At 41.4% G+C, this 23,509-nt stretch overlaps 1 protein-coding gene across 1 annotated transcript; it reads right to left on the minus strand.

Annotated features, from left to right (window-relative positions):
* Window positions 1–173: 173 nt before the first annotated feature.
* stra6l (STRA6-like) lies at window positions 174–21,383 on the minus strand. Its single transcript, XM_084078828.1, has 18 exons — window positions 21,317–21,383; window positions 20,226–20,298; window positions 19,734–19,834; window positions 19,155–19,285; window positions 18,032–18,152; window positions 17,684–17,729; window positions 16,784–16,909; window positions 15,424–15,497; window positions 15,123–15,234; window positions 14,509–14,662; window positions 14,286–14,361; window positions 13,285–13,366; window positions 13,059–13,107; window positions 12,710–12,827; window positions 12,200–12,319; window positions 11,450–11,613; window positions 1,349–1,492; window positions 174–523 (listed from the first exon to the last, which is right to left on the minus strand). Exons 1-18 carry the CDS (start codon window positions 21,334–21,336, stop codon window positions 258–260), a joined length of 1,977 nt encoding a protein of 658 aa, XP_083934954.1. The 5' UTR covers window positions 21,337–21,383; the 3' UTR covers window positions 174–257.
* Between the last annotated feature and the right edge of the window lie 2,126 nt (window positions 21,384–23,509).

Genomic DNA, 23,509 nt, shown 5'->3' on the forward strand with positions numbered 1-23,509 from the left:
AAATAGCCGATTGGCAAAGAGGTAAAGGTGTAGAGGGGGAAAAAAAGCAAACAAAGTAAAAAAAAGTTGAATCTACAACACAATTTGATACAATATGTAGTGGGGGGGTCCCTGCTTCATCTCTCTCTCAGCTAGGGGGTCCTTGGCCTGAAAAACGTTGAAGACCACTGGTTTATCCTATGCAATACCATGCAAAGGAGGGAAAGAATTCCTCATGAGTTTGTAACTTTACTTATACATTTTGAGTTGAGTCTTTATCATTCTTCACATGGTGTGATTATGATCTCCGGTGGTGACGCTGGCTGGCCGTTCTGCATCTGTGAGGCCATGACCCACGTCCGAACCGCCGTGTCCTGGTCAGGGTGATGGCTGTCTGACTGTGGTGATGATGGTGATGATGGTGATGATGGGACAGTAGTGGGGTTTGTTGGATAGTGCTTTCTGAGGAGGATCAGACGAGGGTTCCTCAGTAAGGTGTAGAGGAGCAGCCAGCGCCTCCTGGCTCTGCTGTGTGCCGAATGTTCTGGAAGAGATGATAAAGAATGGAAGGAAAGTCGGGTAGAAAGAAACAAGGTTACTTCAGAGAGACACCAAGGTGATGGATGGCTATATGAGGGGACAGAATGGGAGTTATTGGACATAACATCAGACATTATTATGAACCTTTATTTACAGTGTACAAGGTACGTTGGCTGAGACGAGGCCTGGCCCTAACATGCATGCAAGTACATTTACTTAAGTACTGTACTTGAGTAAATGTTTTAGGTATTTGTACTTTACTTGAGTATTTCCAATTTCCAATACTTTTACTTCTACTCCACTACATCTCAGAGGCAAATATTGTACTTTTACTCCACTACAATTATTTGAAAACTTTAGTTACTAGTTACTTTTCAGATATAAATTATGATATTATGAAACATGCATTAACCATTTTAGCCCTATTTTATACATAGGCTATTTGAAAATAGCCGATCTACAAGCTCACAACGCATCGCATTGTGAGCTTGTAGATCAGCTATTTTCAAATATTTTAGTACTTTTACTTTTGGTACTTTAAGTACATTTTGATGCCAAAACTTTTGTACTTTTACTCAAGTAAATTTAGAATTCTATATTGCGGTATTGGTACTTTTACTGTGTGAGTAAATGTGAGTACTTTTTCCACCACTGCATGCATGTGCTTCAGTCAGTTAGTGTGATAGGAGACCCACATGCACACAGGGAGAACACGCCTACTGCACACAGAAAGGTGCTAACCACTGAACCACTGTGCCTGCCACACACACACACACACACGCACACACGCACACACGCACACACGCGCGCACACACACACACAACTAACCTGTTGGTCTGTTGTTGAATGTGGAGTAAGCAGAGGCCGTACGTCTCTCCAGAGTGTTGGAGACCAGAAGCTGACAGAAACACACCATCACTGGATTGTTGTGGTAGTGATCAGCGAAGATCATCCCAATCCATGTACTGTAGCCTGGGATATGAGGGGGTTACTGTTAGATACACACACTGAACAAAGATCTTATCAATCCATGTGCTGTAGCCTGGGATATGACAGTTACTGTTAGATACACACACTGGACAAAGATATCAATTGTAACCAATAACAACATTGTAACCTGGAATGGACCCATACATTAACAGTTGATTGTATGTATTTCGTACGGAATTAATTAAAGGTAGGGTAAGTGATTTACTTTGGTTAAAATAAGTGTTAAATAGCTCTATATTCTGATAGTACACATTGCTATAGAGTGTTTGTTCAGTAAAAGGAGTCTCCATGTCTCTCCAGCTCTTTATTAAACAGAAAATGCATTTTCAGTGCTCTCTCCTGATTGGCTTAAAATATGAAAATGTACTACATTCTGTTTACTAAAGAGCTGGAGAGACCCCTGTACTATCTCTATTTGCACACTTAATTCTAAGGATGTTATAGACTGTACAAGTCACCAATGAATACAGCATTTACAGTACTGGACATTGTACAGTAGGTTGTTACACATTGACCTGAGGCTGTAGGAAAAAAATATATTTGAGCTGAAATGTTGAATAAGTGAGGATTAAAAAATGTATGTAAAAAAATGTATGTAAGGCCACTGTAGTGTCACTGTACTCATTCTCTGACACAGAACACATGAAATACTGCCATCTTCTGGACAAAAGCCTATATTGTTCCACTGAGTATAGCAGGCCATGCATTTTGAGCCCTGGTGTGTAGTAAGAACCTATAAGGCTTTTATTCCTGAGGTGGGAAAACATGTTTTCTTGGAAGTTTTAAGAGGTAATATTATTTAAAACGGAAATAACATATTGCATCCATCTCATGGAATGACATGATTAAATAGTTAATTAAGTATTCAACTCCAGTTCAGTGGCTTGGGAATCAATGCAATTTGCATTAGTCACCAAACGTATTCCTAAGGCGTAGTGTGTACGACACCGCCACCTCCTGTCCATAATATTGAACTACAATAATTAACTACCAGACTCTTGTACATGAATTTCCAACATTAAAACAGAAGCTGTTTGCCCATCTTATTACTTTAATTAGATTGGTGCAGCCTGAATTAAATCACGACACTAGGCTTCTGCGTTTTACACACTTTATTATTAGGGTTTTATTATTGAATTCTATTGCTAGAGTGTGATCTGGGAGCAGCTGTGCTCACAACTCACATAGTTATATTATGGGTTAGTCCTCGGGGAACGTGCCAAAGTATCGCGAGACTGTCCACCATTGCCAGTCTGACCAATAGGTGCTCCTCAGTCTGACAACAAAATATCGCGAGACTACATAGCCTGAAACGATACCTGCCCCCGTTTAGATGCCTCAATACAATAATGTACTCTGCACATCGAAAAACCAGTGATCACAAAACTGCCTGTGATCTGTCTCCTTTTATATTCCTGAACCGATTGTATGACAAAGGTCGCAATCGTTCCGAAATAGTGTTTGTTCATAAGCTGGTCGAGCTGGCTCTCATTCACTCCGTATATTATACCTCTATGATTCACTCCCATTTATTTAATCGAACTTCCGGTGCGAGTTTTCCATCAATGAGCAGCGTTGCCATGTCCGCTTTTTATAAGCGACTTTGGGCTTGTTTTTCTCTCAAGTTGATTATAAATATTGGTACAGTAGTTGTGGTTTTGCTGGGGCTTACTTCTAACTTTAGAAGCAAGTATAAGTATATATATTTATATTATATATTTATATTTTATATATATTTCATATTTTTTATTTATATACATTTTGGTCATTTGAAAATAGCAGATCTACAAGCTCACAAGCTTGTAGATCAGCTATTTTCAAAAGATTTTTATACATTTTAGACATTTGAAAACATTCTGCATAATGAGTACTTTCTACTTTTGGTACTTTTACTCAAGTACATTTGTTATTCCGGACTTTTACTTGCAACGGAGTATTTCTACATTGCTGTATTGATACTTTTACTTAGGTATGAAATGTGAGTACTTTTTCCATCACTGCACACAGGATGGAAATATATATTGTTTTAGTTCAATGATTAATATTTTCTCCTCTAAACGTATATGTGTCACATAATGACCAGAAATAGTCTTTTCTTATTCGAAATCAAAAAATAACAATTGCATTTAAAAAATAAACACACGTACGTTTGTTACGTTACGCGATGGCGTCATCATCACGAGTTCGCTAGTGTTTGAAATTGTTTACCGACAGCTGACCAATCAGCGACGAGCGAGAGGCGGGCTCATGCGGGATCACGGGATGCTGCAGGTATAAAGTCGTTAAGCAGAGAAAGCAGCGTCAGATGTGTTTGAGACTTTCATAGATTCACTCGCATCTACCCAGAGCTTAACAGCCACTTTACCTGCTTTATCAGCCACTAACAGACGGAACCATCAACCAGAAGAACCTCTACAGATTCTACTTTTCTATTTTTTTCTTGCAGCAGCGCTAATTTGTTGCTTTTCAACCAACTTTTTCCTCTACAACTGGTGAGTTTGATTTATTTTCATGATGCTCGGGCCGGGGGTTAGGGGGGAACTGTCATGTTAATGCTATTTTATTGATTATGTTTGATTGTAGCGTGATCTTTCAAAAGTTTAGAGGCTACAATTGTTAGTGGATGACATTTCTGCTTAATGTTTACCGTTGACGATCGTGCTGTCGTTGAAATGGCAGATCTGCAAGCTCACAACGTGTCGCGCGACATGTCAACGGCCGTTGCTGCCATGTTAACTTACACGACGCTAGGCTAGATGCATCGCGATGAATTGTGAGCTTGTATATCTGCTATTTCAACGGTCGATGCTGTCATGTTAACTTACACGACGCTAGATGCATCGCGATGCATTGTTAGCTTGTATATCTGCTATTTCAACGGTCTATGCTGTCATGTTAACTTACACGACGACAGGTGCATCGTGATGCGTTGTGAGCTTGTAGATCTGCTTACTGTTTATCGTTAACGGTCGTGCTGTCATTGAAATGGTAGATCTACAAGCTCGCGACGCGCCAACGGCCGTTGCTGTCATGTTAACGACAGCATCAACCGTTGAAATAACAGATCTACAAGCTCACAACGACACATCGTGATGCGTTGTGAGCTTGTAGATCTGCTTACTGTTTACCGTTAACGGTCGTGCTGTCGTCTTTGCACGATCGTTTTCGAAATAACAGCTAGCTTGTTTATAGCTGTGTAACGTCTGCTGTCTCTTATGTATGTTGTGTTGTTGATTTTCAAAAAACGTTTCAAAACGCTCTTGGGATTAAGGTGTAAATGTCATTTGAATTGGTTGTACTGGGTTGAAATGAGTTTCATACATTCAAAACGTCTCATTGTAGCTTGTTTATAATTGAAGACAAACAATTGGCGCTGTCGTTCAAAAGACGTTAAGCTAACAACCTGAATCGATTTGTGGGGCCATTGTAGCTCTGGTCCATAGCGCTAGAAGGAGTTCAGAGCTAGGGCTGTGTTTAACTTGTAGATCTGTTCTACTTTGGCAAACGATACTGTCATACTGTGTCGTCAATGTAAGAAGCCTGCATGGGATTGATTGATTGAATACTGTATTAACGGTTTGCAAAAAAAAGATACAGATTCATACAAAAGGATGCTAAAAGGATAAACCCAAGAAAGCCAATGGCTTCCATTGGGGTCCTGTGTACAGTGGTGTAAAGTACTCTTACTCAAGTAGTGTACTTAAGTACAGTTTTGAGCTATTTTTTACTTTACTGGAGTATTTCCAATGTTCTGTACTTTTATTTCTACTCCACTACACCTCAGAGGCAAATATTGTATTTTTTTACTCCACTACAGTTATTTGAAAACTGTAGTTACTTTGTAGATGTATTATTACAAAACGTACAGTAGCCCTATTGAAAATAGCCAATCTACAAGCTCACAATGCGTTTTTTTTTACTTTAAGTACAATTTGATGTATGACATATCTTTCTGTTTCTCTCTCCCTGTCTCAGCTCTCTCTTTCTCAGCTCTCAACTCTCTCTCCTTCTCAGTGCTCAGCCTCTCTCTCGCTCGCTCCCTCTCTCTATTTCTCTCTCCCCCCTCTCTCTCCACAGAGCAGGATGGAGCTGTATCACATCCAGTTGAAGAACAAGTCGGCTTCCTATTTTTCTACAAGAACGTTGGTCCCTGGGCCTTCCTCTGGATTTGCAAGTAAGTAATTTCTGCTGTTTGATGTTTAGCTTGTTCACCTCACTAGATCCACATTATTTTTTTAATGCAATTTGATTTGAAATTTAAGGAATCTTTCAGTTAAGAATAACAATAGTAAACTAATGTTGTGTTTTCCATTGTAGAGCGTTCCAGAAGGGCGAACAACAGGTTGATCAACGTTCACGTGGACAACCTTAGGAACCGTCCCCTGTCCGATGACGACATGGAGGTCATCACAGCGTGCATCCCTGAGCTGTACACTCGCATCGACCAGACGAGGGACCTTTCCTCGCTCACACTGGTCGACAAGGAGCTGCTCAGGCCTCCAAAGGACTTCACGGTGCCGCCTCGTAAGCCAGAGCCCCTGTGGGATGGTAAGGTAAGTAAATGGTATTACTGTCTTTTCAGCCACACCTGGAAGCAGAACACCGTGAAGCCACCAGGGGTGATGCCCACTGCAGATACGGCTCTCTACCAGGTCTTCTCCGAGTCCCTGGTGACTCCGCCCCACCCCAACACCCTAACATCAGCCTTCAATGGGTGGAGGCACGCCCGCAACCAGTACGACCTCGTGGAGGTCTCTGGTCAGCAGCTGCCCAGAGTCATCTCCTGTGTGGAGACGACATGGGAGAAGGGGGGACGGGTGCTCCATCGCCAGTTCAGGGTGTCCGTGTACAGGACAGACGGACAGATGATGCTGTCTGTGTTCTGTAGCTTCCCCGGCGATAAGGTACGGAGGCGTTTTGTCTTCAGCAACGGGGCGCCTTCCCCTTCTACGCAGGGCAAGAGGGAGGCTGATGTCGATGAGACCATCGTCAGAAGCCCCCCTCGAAGCAAGCCACGTCTAAGACTGTAACGCAGACAGACGTGGGATTGTTGAAACACCCATTCAAAGCTGGAGGGAAAACCACTTAGAAGTGGAGGCGCATGGGGCACCTGGAACCCCTGAAAGGGGCTGCTAGCACCACCTGAAGGAGCGGAGGGACAGGAGGCGCCGGGACTGGAGTTAGATGCTGGTAGAGAACAGTAGCCTCAGTGGACATCACCGCTCCGGGACTGGACTAGATGCTGGTGGAAACCCTGTCGGGGAGGCACCACTTAAAGGAAAGGTCGCAGTTTGTGAGTAGGTGAGTATGCCTGTCACAATTATTACATAATCGCCTAATCGCAATTATTTGAGATAATCGCAGTTGTTTTTTGCATAATCGTAATAATCATTTCCATGTTAAAAATGTTTTAGCTTGTATCAGCTATTTCCACTATTAATGTTTTATTTTATGTGTTATGTTTGTCATATCTGCCTTGTGCAACTTTTGTTTACGGAGGCTAAAAGCCAACCAGAAATATAATTGTTATTCATAGTGTTCCAACAATGATGTCAGTGTGTCGTGATAGGATCAGGTTGGCTGATGCCAGGGTGTGTCCTTGCCTCTGGGGCACACTGTTGCTCCGATTGTATGTTGTTTGTTATAATGTTGTGATATTGATAGGTCGTTAATGTTAAGTTGAGGTTAAATTAAGGGGTGGTTGTTGACTTTTTATTCTGTTGGCTGACTTTTAACATCAACTGGTAATAGTCGTATTAGAAATATTGTTGTTGTTAAGGAAATGCACCCCCCCCCCTCCCCACAAAAAAAAGAAAAAAAAAACAAAAACATTTGTCTTTGTCTATGTGATGGCCCTGGCGTCTTGCGGGGTCAGGCTTTAGGTAGCGTCTTGCACCTGAGCCTTTAGCGTCTGTGTGTATGTCTGTCTGTCTGTCTATCTATGGGGCGTCTGGGTGTGGTAGAGGTAAACGCACTCTCCCACCACCGCAGCAGAAAGCTGGGTTCAACACCCAGCAGTAACGGCGGTGCCTCAAACTTGGCCCAGGCGCTCCATCAAACACAATTGGCCGTGTTTACGGGTGGGAACTTAATCTGGCGATAGATCAAGTGACCGTCCTTTTTGCTGCACGGCAGAAGTTACTGGCAAGTGTGTATGGGAGGATGCACACAGTAGCTTATACCTCTCTCCAGCTGTGGAGGTGGTTGTGGTGCCAGCAACAGGGACTTAAGGACACTTGGGGACAATTGGGAATTGGCGATGACTAAATTGGGATCTCCTCTCATGGATTGACACCTTGACGTGGTGGAGGAGCTTGCGTTATCCCAGTGACCCAGAGAGCTAAGCTCCTGGCAGGTGCCACCATGCCGAGCAGCTCAAAGGGTAAGGGATCAGACTAAGGGCAATCCATAGTTAAAACAAACATGTTACAGAAACCAAAGCATTCCAGGCAGGAGATACCAGCCACGACAACACCTGTGCAAGGTAGAAGCCCCTCCTGTGTAGGTTTGGGCATGAAATGGAATCTCCTGGACCCAAAAGAAACCACCAGTGATGGAGCCTGGTACAGTATGTAAGAACTATTATATAAACTGTTGTCTGACTCATTATGCCAATATTCCTTTAGTATTGTTTAGGATGTGTTCAGAACAGAGCACTGCTGTGAAGGAAACTGAGGTAACACTTTACTTAAAGGCTGGGTCTATAATGCATTCTTAATGCACTTATAAGGCTTCATAACACGCGTTATAAATATTTATAACTATGCATAACAACTTATAACATTCATTTCAAGGACCCCCAATTTGATATATTTGGCAACAGACCCCCATCTGAAAAGCTATTGTGCCAAGGACCCCCATACAAGATTTATGTTTAAAAATTCTGATCGGGCAGAGAGCTTGTAGATCGGTTACTTTTCAAATGGCCAATGTTTGTGATGCTATATTAACTCATTTAGCTGGTATATTAACTCATTTAGCGTTTCTGTTCACACTGCAGGCTAGAGGAGACAAAAAAGAAACATCTCACCGAGGAGCAGTTTGTCTGCTCTGAGCTGACCTCCTCCCAGGAGAAGCTGTAGCCTACAGCACCGCTGAACAGGTAAGGAGTGGTGCAGCCGCCCATCGCTTTTAATACCGTAGATTTAACTGACGGGGTCGCAGAGGAGACAGGGGCAGTCAACCAGTGTAAAATGATCCTTAAGATTAGTAGGAGTTTCAGTATGTTATGAACACTACAGCAATTCTCTCTCTGTCCTCTGGGCCTAAAAAGCTTGGTCTTGGAATGGAACAGCAGGCCTATTACAGATAATTTCTGTCTACAAACATGGAGTTGTCCCTTGATGACGACCATCGATTATAGCAGTGGTGGTTCTCAAACTGTGTATTTGCATTTCTAAAGTGATAATTTAGGGACTTTTAAGAGCTTTTTTTAATACCAAATTGTCAAATATTATGTAAGAAAGAAGCAAGCATTGTGAAAATAGCCGATTTGCTATTTTCACAATATTTATCTGTGGAACAGAGTCAAACTAACTTCCTACAATTCCTAGTGCTTGTCAAGATGGGGGTCCCCTGTTCAAATATGATTATTTTGGGGGGTCGCGGCCTGAAAAGTTTGGGAACCCTTGGATTAAAGAATGGTTAATTTCACCTTTTTTACTTGGTTTATAGTTAGACAGACAATGGTTTAACCAATTTAGACCTGGGGCCATTCTAAAGTTTTCTGATAAAAAAAAAAAAAGAGCGATAATGTTGCTATATACTGTATATATGACAACAACTAATGTGACACAGATGCTGTTCCGGATTGAAAGGTATAACAATGTATAGGTTTAACAGGTCTATTGCTTGGCTGAGTCTAAAAACTACAAAGAGCTGGCCAGCAATGTTGTGTTGCTATAAGCATTGAGACAAAAAAGTTAAAGCGTGCAGTTATGTTTCTGACTATGCGCCTTGACACAGCAGCAACGAGAACGATAATCCCAGTCTGACTTTACCAGGAGCAACACTTTTCTCATCAGACCATACAGGAGCGGGTGTGCAATCAATCACTTTGAAAGTAGATTTATTAGAAATCACTCACTGTAGTAATTATTCTGCTGTAAATGATGCATCCTGCCCTGTGAGGAAGCTGAACTAGTCACATCACCCCAGTCCTCCACTCCACCACCTTAATGTGATGTTGTGTGTTTGTCCCCTCCAGCTGCTGAATACAGCCCATGTCAGTACCAGTGATGTGTCAGGACTCCATGCTAAGCTGGACAGGAAGAAAGAGGTGATACTCAATTTCTTTGTTTTCAGATGGATTTCTTCATATTTTTGTTTCTGTGGATTGAACAGAGAGAGCGCATTCTAGCTGCTTTTATTTAGGTTGCAGTAAGACAATCCAGTAATCAATTTTCTTTTTTTTTCCAGGTGGATCACCAGAATAGTCAGGTCCATCAGTGTCCATTCCTCTGTCATCTCCTCAGTCATCTCAAAACTTGACTACTGTAACTCCCTCCTTACTGACCTCCCGGCATGCATCACATAACCCTCCAAAATGCAGCAGCACGTCCGGTCTTCAACCAGCCAGTCTTCAACCAACCTGCTCCCAGTTGCTGCCCACACAGATGACAAAACACTGATGTTGGCCTACAAGGAAATATGGCACCCTCTACCTTCAAAGCCTGATCCAACCCTACAACCCCTCCTGCTCACTCAGATCAGCCAAGGCATGAAAGCTGAACATTCCCTAGCACACCTCGGGACAACGCTCCACACGCCGACCTCACCGCCTAGCACTTCACTCTCCCTGTACCCCTTCCTGTCACCTTCTGCCTCCATTGATCCTAGCGATTGACCAAGATATTGGTCATTCGTTCTCATGTTTTTGTTAGTTGTTTTAGGCTTGTTTTTCTAGACCACAATATTAAGAATGTAATTTAGATTAGCAGTTTATTTAAACAGATGCTAGGTTCGTTTTTTTTACCTGGTATCCTATAGTTTCAGTATACAGATTAATATTTTTGATATTGTTTAAACTGATGCTAGGTTCTTGATTAACGTTTCATCCTAGGGGGGATTTCAGGGGCTATGTATGTTTTGAAATGTGAAAGATGGCTACATGAAAGATTCAATTGGAGAAATTGTTTGGGAGGAGTATGAAAAAGCTATGTTATCCATAAGAAATAAACTCAGCCTTGTGGAAAATCTACTGTGATGGACTTAAAGTGGTGGACTTGAAGTTTACAAAGCATGATGTAATGCAAATGTGGATAGAACTCTTCATTCCTTCAATAGTGTTAAAGCATCATAACATTATAGCGGCTGTGGGAGATTTTCATGGTAGGAGTCACAAAGACATACATTTTCTACAATAGATGATCAATTCTCAGCAGCATTTATTATATTATATGAGGCTTAACATATGTTTCATGCTGCTATATATTTATAGAAACTGTCAAATGTTTGTATGCTACCAATAGTGTAGGCTAAGCTAATATACAGCAATTTTGATGTTGGGCAGATCAGATGTCTCCTGTCAGAATTGACAACACATATTATAAAAAAAGATAAATATTACCCTGCTCTTCAACATTGAATGAGTTGATCAACAGAAATGTATTCAAATTTAAATTTTAGTAATCAATTGTGTGCTATTTACAACTGCACTAAAATATGAACGTTTGTCTTTGTTCCATAATTAGAAATAAAAGGTTTTGAACTAAATCCTTGTGCCAGATATTAAACAATTTCAAGATGTATGTTTGTGTTCAGAAAAACTTGTATGTATTTACAACATAGATTATTCAAAGTGAAGTGGCTTATGGTCAAATAATCAGAAAAATAATGAAAAGATTGAGTGATTATGAACATAATTAGCTGCAGCCCTGCAATGTTTCAGTTTTACATATAATTTGTCCTGCAACACGTTCTCATTGGTGGTGAACGTACCAGGGTCCATGGTCTCGTACCCCCTCTGCATGATGGTTCGGTCAATACGGGAGACCAGCCATGTTCCCACCACCATGCTGGTCAGCAGTCTCAGGATGCAGTTGCTCAGCCCCATCACCACATTGTAGAAGAAGAAGAAATAGTTGAAGCAGTGGAACGCCTTCCTGAGTAGGGCAAAAAAAAGTTAACTTGCGTTAAAAGGGCAACTTATCTAATATATCGTTCTCGTGCCATTATGAACTGGATGTTATAACATTTAACACTGCATTCTGTGTCTGCAGAGCTTGTCACAATGGAATGATAGGGTTTGCGTTACAAACTCCCTTTAAAGGAGTAGTTCACCCCAAAAATTACTTATTTTCTATCAATTACACACCCAATGAAGCCTCGAATTCATGGAGATTTGTTTTTGTCGCATTCCTAAGCCAATAATTTGATGACCGGCTCAAAGAGTCTACTACTCTCAAAGAGTCTCCTACTGACCGATGACCCGGTCATCAAATTATTGGCTCAGGAATGCGACAAAAAACTAAAAAATCTCCATGAATTCAAGGCTTCATGGGGTGTGTAATTGATAGAAAATAAGTAATTGTTTGGGTGAACTACGCCTTTAAGCATCACATAGTTTCTGCTTAGATGTTTATGCAGCTTGGAAATAAATGTGTCAAACTACACCAATACACCCCAAATCAATGTATGCTAGGTTTAACCTGTTGACCCTGTGTGTACACTTTCATTACTGTCGCCTACCTGTTGTTGAGAGCTAGAGGTTTGTGTTTGTCAGTGGGAGACATCTTGTCCTGGAGAAAGAAGATCTGAACCAGAACAACCTGCAGAATCACCAGCGCTATCACCACACCTATGGTTAGACTGTCACAAGCAGAACAGAGGTCAGTTAGCATGTTTAGGTATATCACCAGTGGTGGAAAAAGTACTCTAATTTTTTACTTGAGTAAAAGTATCAATACTGCAATGTAGAATTACTAGTAAAAGGCCTGTGTTCAAAATGTTACTTGAGTAAAAGTACAAAAGTATTGGCATCAAAATATACTTAAAGTACCAAAAGTAAAAGTACTAAAATGTTTGAAAATAGCCGATCTACAAGCTTACAACGCGTTGCGATGCGACACGTTGTGAGCTTGTAGATCGGCTATTTTCAAATAACCTATGTATAAAATAGGGCTAGGCCATACATCCATACATACATACATACATACATACATACATTTACAGTAGGTACAGTACAGTAGGTAGTCTTACATTATGATTCCGAGGTTAGTGAGCATGGATGCCACTCTGCCATGCTGTATGGGTAGAACCAGCGCGTAGACAAAGAGCAGGGCAAACAGAAACTGGACAAAATGAACTATCAGGTAGCCTGGAATCACATCAGAAAACAATAATGACACACATTATCTGTCATATTCTTGTCTCACTAAATCACCAGCGCTATCATATTCATAGCATATTTAAACATGTACAACACAGTCCATTTTTACACTCTCACAGTTAAATGAACACACAGGATTTTGCAGTTTTCTGAAAGTCAGGCTTGTGTCATACTGTATGTCTTGTGTTTTTATCTGTCTCACAAAAGAAAAGTTCTTACCCCACAGTGTGAAAGCTATCTGCCATCCCGAGTATCTTGCAATCGCAGCCTGCAAAGATCAATAACAAACACATTTACGTTGTGTTTGTGTCCTTGGGCAAGTGTGTACGTGTGTGTGTGTGTGTGTGTGTGCGTGTGCGTGCGTGCGTGCGTGCGTGCGTGTGTGTGTGCGCGTGTGTGCATTCATGTGTGTGTGTGTGTGTGTGTGTGTCTGTGTGTTACTCACTACACTGACAGCAGAGCTAGGGTTATGGAACTTCTCAGGAAGAAAGCCTTTCTGTCCAGCCCACAGTCTCTTAAGGTGTTTCCTATGACAGCAGTACAACATGAAAACAGTATTTAGTAATGCATTCATGGCTAACAGGTATTTCATGTCAATAGCTCAATTGGAAAGACGGCTTTCAACAACAAATCTTTATTGGCATCCATATTCAACTATGTACATACAGAACCTTTGTGTCATATTATTCAAATACAAAATGTCTGTCTACTGTATCTGGGGTGTCTATATATTAAGAGGGATGGCCGTGAGATAGATGAGCGACGTGGCTGCCAAAATTACATGTCAATTTATATCCTTATCTTTTGTCATCTTAAGCTAAAATCTGTACGTTTTATGTCCATTATCTGTCCCTACTGACAGACGGAGCTAAATCCAACGATGTCCAAACTACAATAATCCCATTTGGTGTGCAGTCTCCTTCCAATAATTCTATTGACAACCAGTAGGTGTCATACTCAACACTCAACTCAACGGCAAGACAAGCTTTCAAATGCAATCAGTGTAATTCCTCTATGATGACTAGTTCAACAATTTACAATATGTGGTGTTAATCAAAAGTTTCCCTTCTTGATCTTGACCCCTAACCACCAAACTACACTATATGTCAGATATTGAGTTTGATATTGAGTCTAATATTCAAACAAAGTTCCATGGCGTTGTGTTGTGATTTAATGATAATGTAGGCCTTATTAATCCCACAGGGGGGAATTCAGTTTCAGCTTCACCCAGCTGATGGCTGCTCTAAGGTGGTCATATTTAGTGCTCGGGGGGAACAGAGCAGTTAGGCGGTACGTTTCTTGTTCATGGACACCTCGACATTGAACCTTCTGTTTCCCAGGGGCCTCTGTACCCATTCAGCTATGACCGCCCAGTTGATGATGAAACTGTGTAGCCATTGTGGATGGACAGACTAGAGTGACATAACGACAGAATAACTCTCCTACCTGTAACATGCCAACACATGGAAGATGTACACTCCAGAGGTCAGACTGGCAAACATGGTGGTAGCAAACCAAGACTCTGAACCAAACAACAAACAAACAAAAAAAGATTTGACTTCACTTTACTAATTGCTAATTCATGGTTATGGTTGGGATTACACTACAGTCAGTGCTTGCGATGTGTTATTCTAGTGATTTGATTATGGTTATGAATTATACGACTCACTCCTAGCCACATAGGTGAACTCTTCCAGTTGTAGAATTATGGCTTCCAGAGCCTGACTCTGATTACAGGAAGCAGACAGATGTTGAAGAGTGTTCTTCCACATGTCCAACCTGTCAAAGGCCAGGTCACTGAGACTGTAGTCTGCTAATGTCATCTGAGAGAGAGCCAGCCAGACAGACAGACAGTGGGTAAGGGAGAATTCATCAAAACCCAGAAATAATTTTCCCAATGCTGGTCATTGTCTACAGAGGGTACAAAAGATAATCAAAACAAAATGAGACAGAGAAAGAGTGAGACATCGAGAGATCGAGACAGACAGACAGACAGACAGACAGACAGACAGACAGACAGACAGACAGACAGACAGACAGACAGACAGACAGACAGACAGACAAAGAGAGCATCTATGTTCACAAATGTAAGCAACTTTTCCACATACAAGTGAGTATTTTCAGCACTAAGTCAGTCAAAGTCACAAAGAGGGCGGAACGTTTTCCAGGCATTACTCACAGCTATCAGCAGCAACCAAATAGTACACACATTTTGAGCTGCTTCACACACAATACATGCACACACACACACAATGAAAGAAATGTCACACACCGTCTCCTTACCGTATATAGCCCTATGAGGGATATTATAGCAGTACCAATGATTCTGTTGGGGAACTTGAAGTATGGATCCCACTCATACACCCTCCTCTGAAACCAGCTCACTGGCTGACCACTGTAGGCACAGGGTTGATATACCGTTATGCCTGATTTTTGCTTAAGTTGCACAGTGGTGTCGTGTGTGTGTGTGTGTGTGTGTGTGTGTGTGTGTGTGTGTGTGTGTGTGTGTGTGTGTGTGTGTGTGTGTGTGTGTGTGTGTGTGTGTGTGTGTGTGTGTGTGTGTGTGTGTGTGTGGCTGGTCTACCTGTCTGCAGGTATTCTCCGCAGCAGTCTTTTGGTATGCTGTAGCTGGTGTTGCTGCATCAGTTCCTCTGACTCCTGCAGCATAGACAACTCATCTCATGCATCCTCAAAGATAACAGCTATCTAATGAATATTCATAAACCATATATACTTCATTGACCGGAGTCCCCCAGGGGTCTATACTTGGTCCCCTAGGGTTTTCACTCAACACCAAATCTCTCGCAGAAAATAGCTGCATCATTCAAGCTCTCAATGCGTTGTTCCGATGCAAACATACACAACTATTACATCAAGTAGACATCAAATCTAGCATATTTCTACCTAATATACATCTGTCAACAACTAAATAATTGAACATAACTTGCATCCTTCTAAATAGTCATCTTTTTTTTATAATGTTGTGCTTTTTTAGTCTCTCACTGTGTAAAGACTAAAGCCCTCAACTAGTTTTTATCTTCAGTCAAGGTCCATTGTTTTAATGATTGTTGCCTGATGTGCATATACACAGACAAATGCCAGGTAATTTGTAGACTGGCATAGTTTCAATGTACAGGTTATTGTTTGTTTTGGGGATATTCTACTGTTTAGACTGATGATAGGTTCTTGGGTTAGCCTACCTATGCTATGATCCTAGATTACTATTTCTATTTATTTGATGTATTACCTTGTGTTGTCCGTACTTACTGTTAATCACTCTGGATTAAGAGCGTCTGCTAATTGCTTACGTTGTACACATGCACATGTAACGCCCGAGATTCGAACCCGGGTCTCCCGCGCGGAGAGCCAACATCTTAACCACTAAGCCAATTGGAATTCCCTATAGCAGGGGTCTTCAACAGGGGGTCCGGGACCCCTAGGGGGTCCTCAGAGTTACTACAGGGGGTCCGCCAAATGTTTGTGTGATAGGAGTTTTTATTTTACCTTAACCACTTGAACCCTAGCATCCATTTTCTGAGGAGAACTTTAGCCAAAAATAGCCGATCTACAAGCTCACAACGCCTCGCGCTGCGAGGCGTTGTGAGCTTGTAGATCGGCTATTTTTGGCAAAGAGGTATAGGTGTAGAGGGAAGAAAGAGCAGACGTATGTAACGAAAAAAATGTTGAATCTGAAACAATTTTATACGATATAGAGGGGGTCCCTGCTTCATCTCTCTCTCAGCTAGGGGGTCCTTGGCCTGAAAACGTTGAAGACCCCTGCCCTATAGCTCGGGTAGATATTAGACTTTCAGGCCAACAGGCTGAGGTTGTGAGCCACTCTGCTACACACACACACACACACACATTCTGACTTTCTGTTCTAGTTGCTGGTGTATGCGTACGGACCGCTATGATGTGACACACACATTCACATACATTCTAACCTCCTGCTGCAGTTGCAGGTGCACACGGACAGCTTTGAAAATCATGTAGACATATCGTCCCAGGAGGAAGATGAGAGACAGGATGGACGGCCACTGGGAAATGATCTTTTGGTATTTACCTAGCTCCTACACACAGAGAGGAACAACATGTTCGTAACATTTATGTCTACCCACTCTGCGTCTCAGAGGAGGGCTGTGGACAGTTCAGAAAGCTGCCTACCAGTGACATCGACGATGGGGAATCCAAGCTAATAGAAACTACAGGCTTTCTATTCCTGGAAAGTTAGCATGCTATAATAGAAGCCATTGTTCTCGCATTCATGAAAAATAGAATAATAATTGCTTGAAATGACCAAACATGCCTACCGATGATGTCACTGGTAGGTTTGTGAACTGTCCACAGCCCTCCTCTGAGACACGGCGTGAATAGACAAACATTTTATAATTATATTATAATAGTTGACATTAGTGAGGACCAATTATATGAAGATAGGTTGAAAATGGGTGAAGTGGTACTTTAAAGGGATAGTTCACCCAAAAAAACAAATTCAATCGATTAGTCACCCCATGGAGACTTGAATTCATGATTTTTTTTTTTGTCGCGTTCCTAAGCCAATCATTTGATGACCAGCGGACCGGTAGGCAGCGGTTCCGGTAGGAGAGACAAAGGAGACTTTTTGTGTCTCCTACCGGAACTGCAGTCGGTTATCAAATTATTGGCTTATTGGTCTCCATGGGGTGACTAATCAATAGAAAAAAAAGTCATTTTGGGGGTGAACTATCCCTTTAAGATGCATGCTCATGTAATGGTATGTCACTATATTTCCAATATCTACACTCCCTGGAGAAAAGCATTGTATTTGTGTTGATCAGACCAGTACAAAACCAGTACTCACCTACCTTACCATCAGGGCAGGAGAACATGTCCCACAGAGTCACAATGATCCTGCAATCAGACACGACCACTCAGGTACAATACATACAGTCTGCATACACAATGCATACAAATCGTTAAATACAGTCCATTGCATGATCAATCCCTCACCAAAGTTTTCAAATGATTGTAGTGGACTACAAATTACAATATTTGCCTCTGAGATGAAGTGCAGTAAATGTAAAAGTATTGAAAATGTGAAATACTCAAGTAAAGTAAAACATACCTCACAATTGTACAGTGTTTGAGTAGTACGAGTACATATACTTAGTATTCTTTCCACAACTTAAAGTAGCTCAAATAAAAATGATTACCAGGGTAGAGTGTAGAGTATTCCCAGCACTGCTCCAACCCCTCTGAAGGGAGTTGACAGACAGGCAAAGAAAGGGAAGTAGACCAAGCCAATCTCCAACGCTCCAACCAGGTACACTATGGCTGTGCACATGCAAAAAGTGAAAGTAACATCATTATTAACCCAGTTAGACCTGAGGCCGATTCTAAAAATGCCAAGTTCTGACCAAAGTTCTCTGAAAAACTTAAAATCTTTATTCAAATAATTACAAAAATGTATGTTGCTATATATAGCAACAACTAAAATGACAGAGGTGTTCCTGAAAGGTATAACAACGTATAGATGTAACAGATCTAAATGGGATAACCATCACAACACTGGTACTGCCCGTCACACAATATATAATATATAGTATATCATAATATAAGTATTTCTGTTTAATGTATAGTTTTATATGCCTATGTTTCACCCTTGCTCTGTTATGTCATCAAACAAGCTAAGTGCCAGCAGTATGTGTACATCTTGTCTATGGCTCAGGAGCGTCCGCTTGGGAATCAAAAGGTTCCCGGTTCGATCCCGGGCTCCCCCTGGGTTAGTGTCGAATTGTCCTTGAGCAAGACACTGAACACCTAACTGCTCCCGATGAGCAGGTTGGTGCCTTGTATGGTTTCCTCCACACCATTTCACATTTTTAAAGTATTTTGTACAGAGTTATAGTATGTTGTACAGTATGTTTACAGTATGATGTAGAGCAGTGGTTCCCAAACTTTTTAGCCCGAGACCCTTCATAACAGTTGAGTTTATTTACCTGAATTTTATGGAAATGATTTGATTTCCAGATTTTATTCATGAAATACTTTTGAAAAATGTTTTTCACATCCCTTTTAATTGATGAAAAGTTGTATTTTTTTGGTTTAAGCCTTTTAAAATCTTTTGAAATAAGATATGTATTTTTTAAATATATATAGGAAAAACAATCGGCCCGGGACCCACAAATGGGTCCCGACCAATTGCTTGGGAAACAGTGATACTGTACAGTATGTTTACATTGTGTATGGTACAGTGACAGTGCAGTACCTCTAGCCTAGGGGGGACATTGTTTACAGTAGGTTTACATTGTGTATGGTACAGTGACAGTGCAGTACCTCTAGCCCAGGGGGGTACATTGAAGGGGATGTAACGCTCAGAGAACAGCAGCAGGACACTGGAGGACACAGCACCAAACGCAAACCCATACGACCAGCGGTTACTGAGGCTGCCGATGGTGTCTAGAGGCCTGAAATACAACACAGCACATGTCTGTAACACAACACAACACAACCAGACAAACTTCAACAACATGCCTGTCGGAGGTGTAGGTCAGTGGTTCTCAAAAGTTAATATAGCATCAAAAGCAGTTTAACCACTTTAAACCTATATACCCTGGATATTTGAAAATAGCAGATCAAGGTACTTTTTTAGGTTGTAGGTCTGCTTTTATTTTATCTGAAAAAAGAAATTCCAAAATTTTAACAACACAAATCCTTGTATGGGGTCCCTGGCACAAAATATTTTCCAATGGGGTTCCGTGGCCAAATACATGTTAATTTTGGGGTCCTTGTATTTAAAAAGTTTGAGGACCACAGGTGTACAGTAGGTGCTGTAGATTTGATAGAAAACATAAGAGCACTGGACAAAAACATTTCCCAACACGTTGTATTCTGAGAGAGAATGTTCATCCTCACACTACGACTCCAAAGCGTCCTTCCAGGAACGGCAGCCTGTGGTCCACAGGCAGCCGGCGTGCACGTGTCTGGAGGAACGACAACGCCAGTACAATCACCAGCTGGAAGACCACAGCAAAAACACATGTCATCATAATAATAATGTTCTGCGAAAAGACTTCAGCAATCATCATCTAACATTTCAAGTTAAACCAAAACACATATCTAAGCCACTTCATAGACTTTGTTAACAGCTGAGGAGAAGTAGATTAGTACTTTGAGTCCACTTGTTTGGCACAGTCTAGTCAGTGAAGGGTATATAGGATTTAACCACTTAAACCCCAGCATCATTGTGGAGAAAGCTTTTGCGTGTTATGAGCTTGTCAATCGGCTATTTTCTGCGAAAGCTTTCCCCACAATAACAGAAAACAGAAAATACACTAGTACAGAGCCCTGAGGGCCTCCGGTCAACCATATAGGGTTTAAGTGGTTAAAGGTTTGAACTTTACTTACTGCTGGGATGATGGACAGATGCAGGAAGAGATCCATGGAGATTCCATTGTGACAGGGGACCTCCATGGAGATCCTATTGGAGCACACAGCATGATTGATACATTATTAATAATAATAATGTCAAATGTATAGTGCTTTTCTAAGTACCCAAAGACACCTAAATCTGATTGATATGATATTTGATTCTAAACAAAACTACAGCTGAACTGAACTGAACTACGTATTGTGTGGTTTGTATTGTATTATTTGTTTGTTTATGTATTGTCTGATTTCGGTGTCCTGATGGTTGCTTGGCGCAAAAGGAATATCCGCAAGGACTAATAAAGAATGTATCTATCTTTATCTATTTATCTGCAACTGACCTGAACACTACTAAAGCTGAACTAGCCAGAACTAAGGCTGAACTACATCCCAAAGTGGAAAAAAAGCTTAACTGAAGCTGACGTGATCTTATGAATAATTTAATGTATAACATAAAAAGTAAAAACAAAACTATTGTATCTCACATTGGATCATTAATGTTTGGTATTATTTAGTTAGTTGTAGTTCATATCAAGAAGAGAAGAGAGAGCAAAGTGCTCCAAAACTTCACAACAGCTGAAAATAATCATTTTAACAGGAGCTGCTTGGTGTGCAGATATCTCTGTTCAACTTCAGTTCAAAATTAAGTAAGTCTACATGCATCTGACGCATCCCTGCTCCTCGTTATCAGACTACGAACCAGTAGCTTAAATTCTCCTATTTGGATTTGGGTCATTTCCTGATCAATTAGTCAGCTGCAACAACAGGCTTGTATATGTATCCATTTGGACCAAGTGCAGTACGGTCTCTGGCTTGGAACAGCAGGGCATGTACAGGTGTAAAGTCTTGAATCTATAGTCCATCAATAATGAAACTGAACATCTCCCAACCCCATGTTTCAGCTTTCAGTTCCCAGTTGTTTACATTACACAAAGGCCCCTTCATGGCTCACAATATGATCGTATGAACTTCACAACAATTTCCGAGATCATAAACCGCTGGTAGTAAAATACATAACAGTTGGCTATCTCACAGCTTTGGATAAGAATGTTAACGCAGTCTAAACTCACCCTTTTTGATCTGTCCTCATCAAGGAGATAAAGTGGTGTTTCAGCCTGTTGTGTTATAGCACTGTGTGTGAAACCGTTCTCTTTTTCCTGTTTCTGAACATGTGACTCATACAGCTGACCCTTGACCCCAGGTTTAATCAGTTTATTACTTCCTCTTTATTAGCTCTCTCTTCTCTCTCTATCTTCTCTACTACTAACTTACTTAATCCCTCTCCCTCTCGCGCGCACGCACGCACGCACGCACGCACGCACGCGCGCGCGCACGCGCACACACACACACACACACACACACACACACACACACACACACACACACACACACACACACACACACACACACACACACACACACACACACACACACACACACACACACACACACACACACACACACACACACACACACACACACAGTATCGACAACTAGTTACTCAGTACTGGGACTGTAAACAGTGAGCTCTCTGACAGAGATAACCAAACGACCATTCACCTCTTGGCCCGCCTCCATTCCACAACCCATCCTTCATTCCAGAGCAACACATTATAATCAGAAAAAGAGACAAAGGAGCTCATCTGTTTGGCTGGAGTAAAACTCCCCAACAAGGTGCTCTTGCAAATGCAAATGGGGGACAAAATTGATTTGCAAAAAAGGGAAGAGACCAAGGCACTCTTGTGGAAAATGTTAAAAGCCTTTATTAGTCTATTAGCCAAACTATTAAAGGCTTTTTACTACTACTACTACTTTAGTCACCATGATGAAGGCATTATTGCAGCAACGCATAAGTGTATTTTGTATTATTGCCGTGCATTAGCAGACTATTTAAGGCTTTTAAATGTTTCCACAAGAGTGCCTTGGTCAGTTGGTCTCTTTCCTTTTCTGCAAATCACATTATAATCAGAATCAGAATCCGTTTTATTTGTCTTTTTTACAAGTGTAAAGCAGTGGTTGAAATGCATTTTGTAGTATTCTATGAGAAGAGAGGGGACAGAGGTATAGTGAGAGCAAAGGGAAAGAGGTCGATAACAGGTTAAAATGATCAAAATTAATAAAGATATATACATACAGTTAGCGTGAAAGCAGGTATATATTACATTTAGGACGTTAGCATCATATGCATAGAACTTTAGAAACATTTGCATCATATCCAGGTGTGTACATCCTATTTTGCACCAGCTCAGTGGCCTTGTGGTAAGAGTGTCCGCCCTGAGACTGGGAGGTTGGGGTTCTATCCCCGGCCGGGCCATATCAAAGACTCTTAATAATGGGACCCAATGCCGGCCTGCTTGGCACTCAGCATCAAGGGTTGGATGGGGGTAAGTCTCTGCGACATACTAGTGTCATGTCCAGGGGGTGTACTTCACGATGCCTCACGCTAAGGAAACAGCAGATGGGCTTCTGACCTCAGGGCTTGGCAAAGCTTACTTACTATCCTATTTACAAACATAGCACGAGGCGAGGCGAAAAGAATGACGTGTGTGCGTGCGCATTCGTATGTGGATGCGTGCATGTCTGTTTTGTTTTGTTCTTATAATGTAGATCTTAGTCCTGCAGGGGAAGTTCCGCTTCAGCTTCACCCAGCTGATGGCTACTCAGATGGTTATGGTGAGCGTATTATTGGGTGGGGCAGGAGGCGAACCATTGACCTTCTGATTAGACAGCTGCCCCACACACAGCCGTGTGTACGTGTGTGTACGTGTACTTGTACGTGTGTGTGTGTGTGTGTGTGTGCACCAGGGTTATCATAGTTAACTAAAAGTAACAAAATAGTAACTCGAAAATTGCTAAAATAGCCAACACATTGTGAGCTTGTAGATTTTCCTGAGCTTTTTGAAATTGATCGCCCCTGATTGAACGAACAGCAATGAAAAAACTAAACTAATAAAAACTAAACTAAACCTAAGCCTTTAAAAAAAAAAAAAAAACTAAACTAAACTCGCAAACCCGCTTTGAAAATGAATCTAAACAAACTGAAATTTAAAACATGAAGTCAAAACTAAAAACAAATAAAAACAAGTGAAAAATGTAGGTGGGCGCATGCGTGCAACCGTGTTTGTATGTGGATACGTGCCTGTACTGTATGCAGATGTGTACCTCTCAGCTGTTGCATTCCCACAGACATCGCAGACTGTAGCTTTCTGTGGTAAGAGACAGACACTTTGGAACATGATGACTGCTAAAGTGCTTTTGTTGGG

This window comes from Gymnoscopelus microlampas (assembly GCF_963454915.1).
Source record: "Gymnoscopelus microlampas genome assembly, chromosome: 2".
Lineage (NCBI taxonomy): Eukaryota > Metazoa > Chordata > Actinopteri > Myctophiformes > Myctophidae > Gymnoscopelus > Gymnoscopelus microlampas.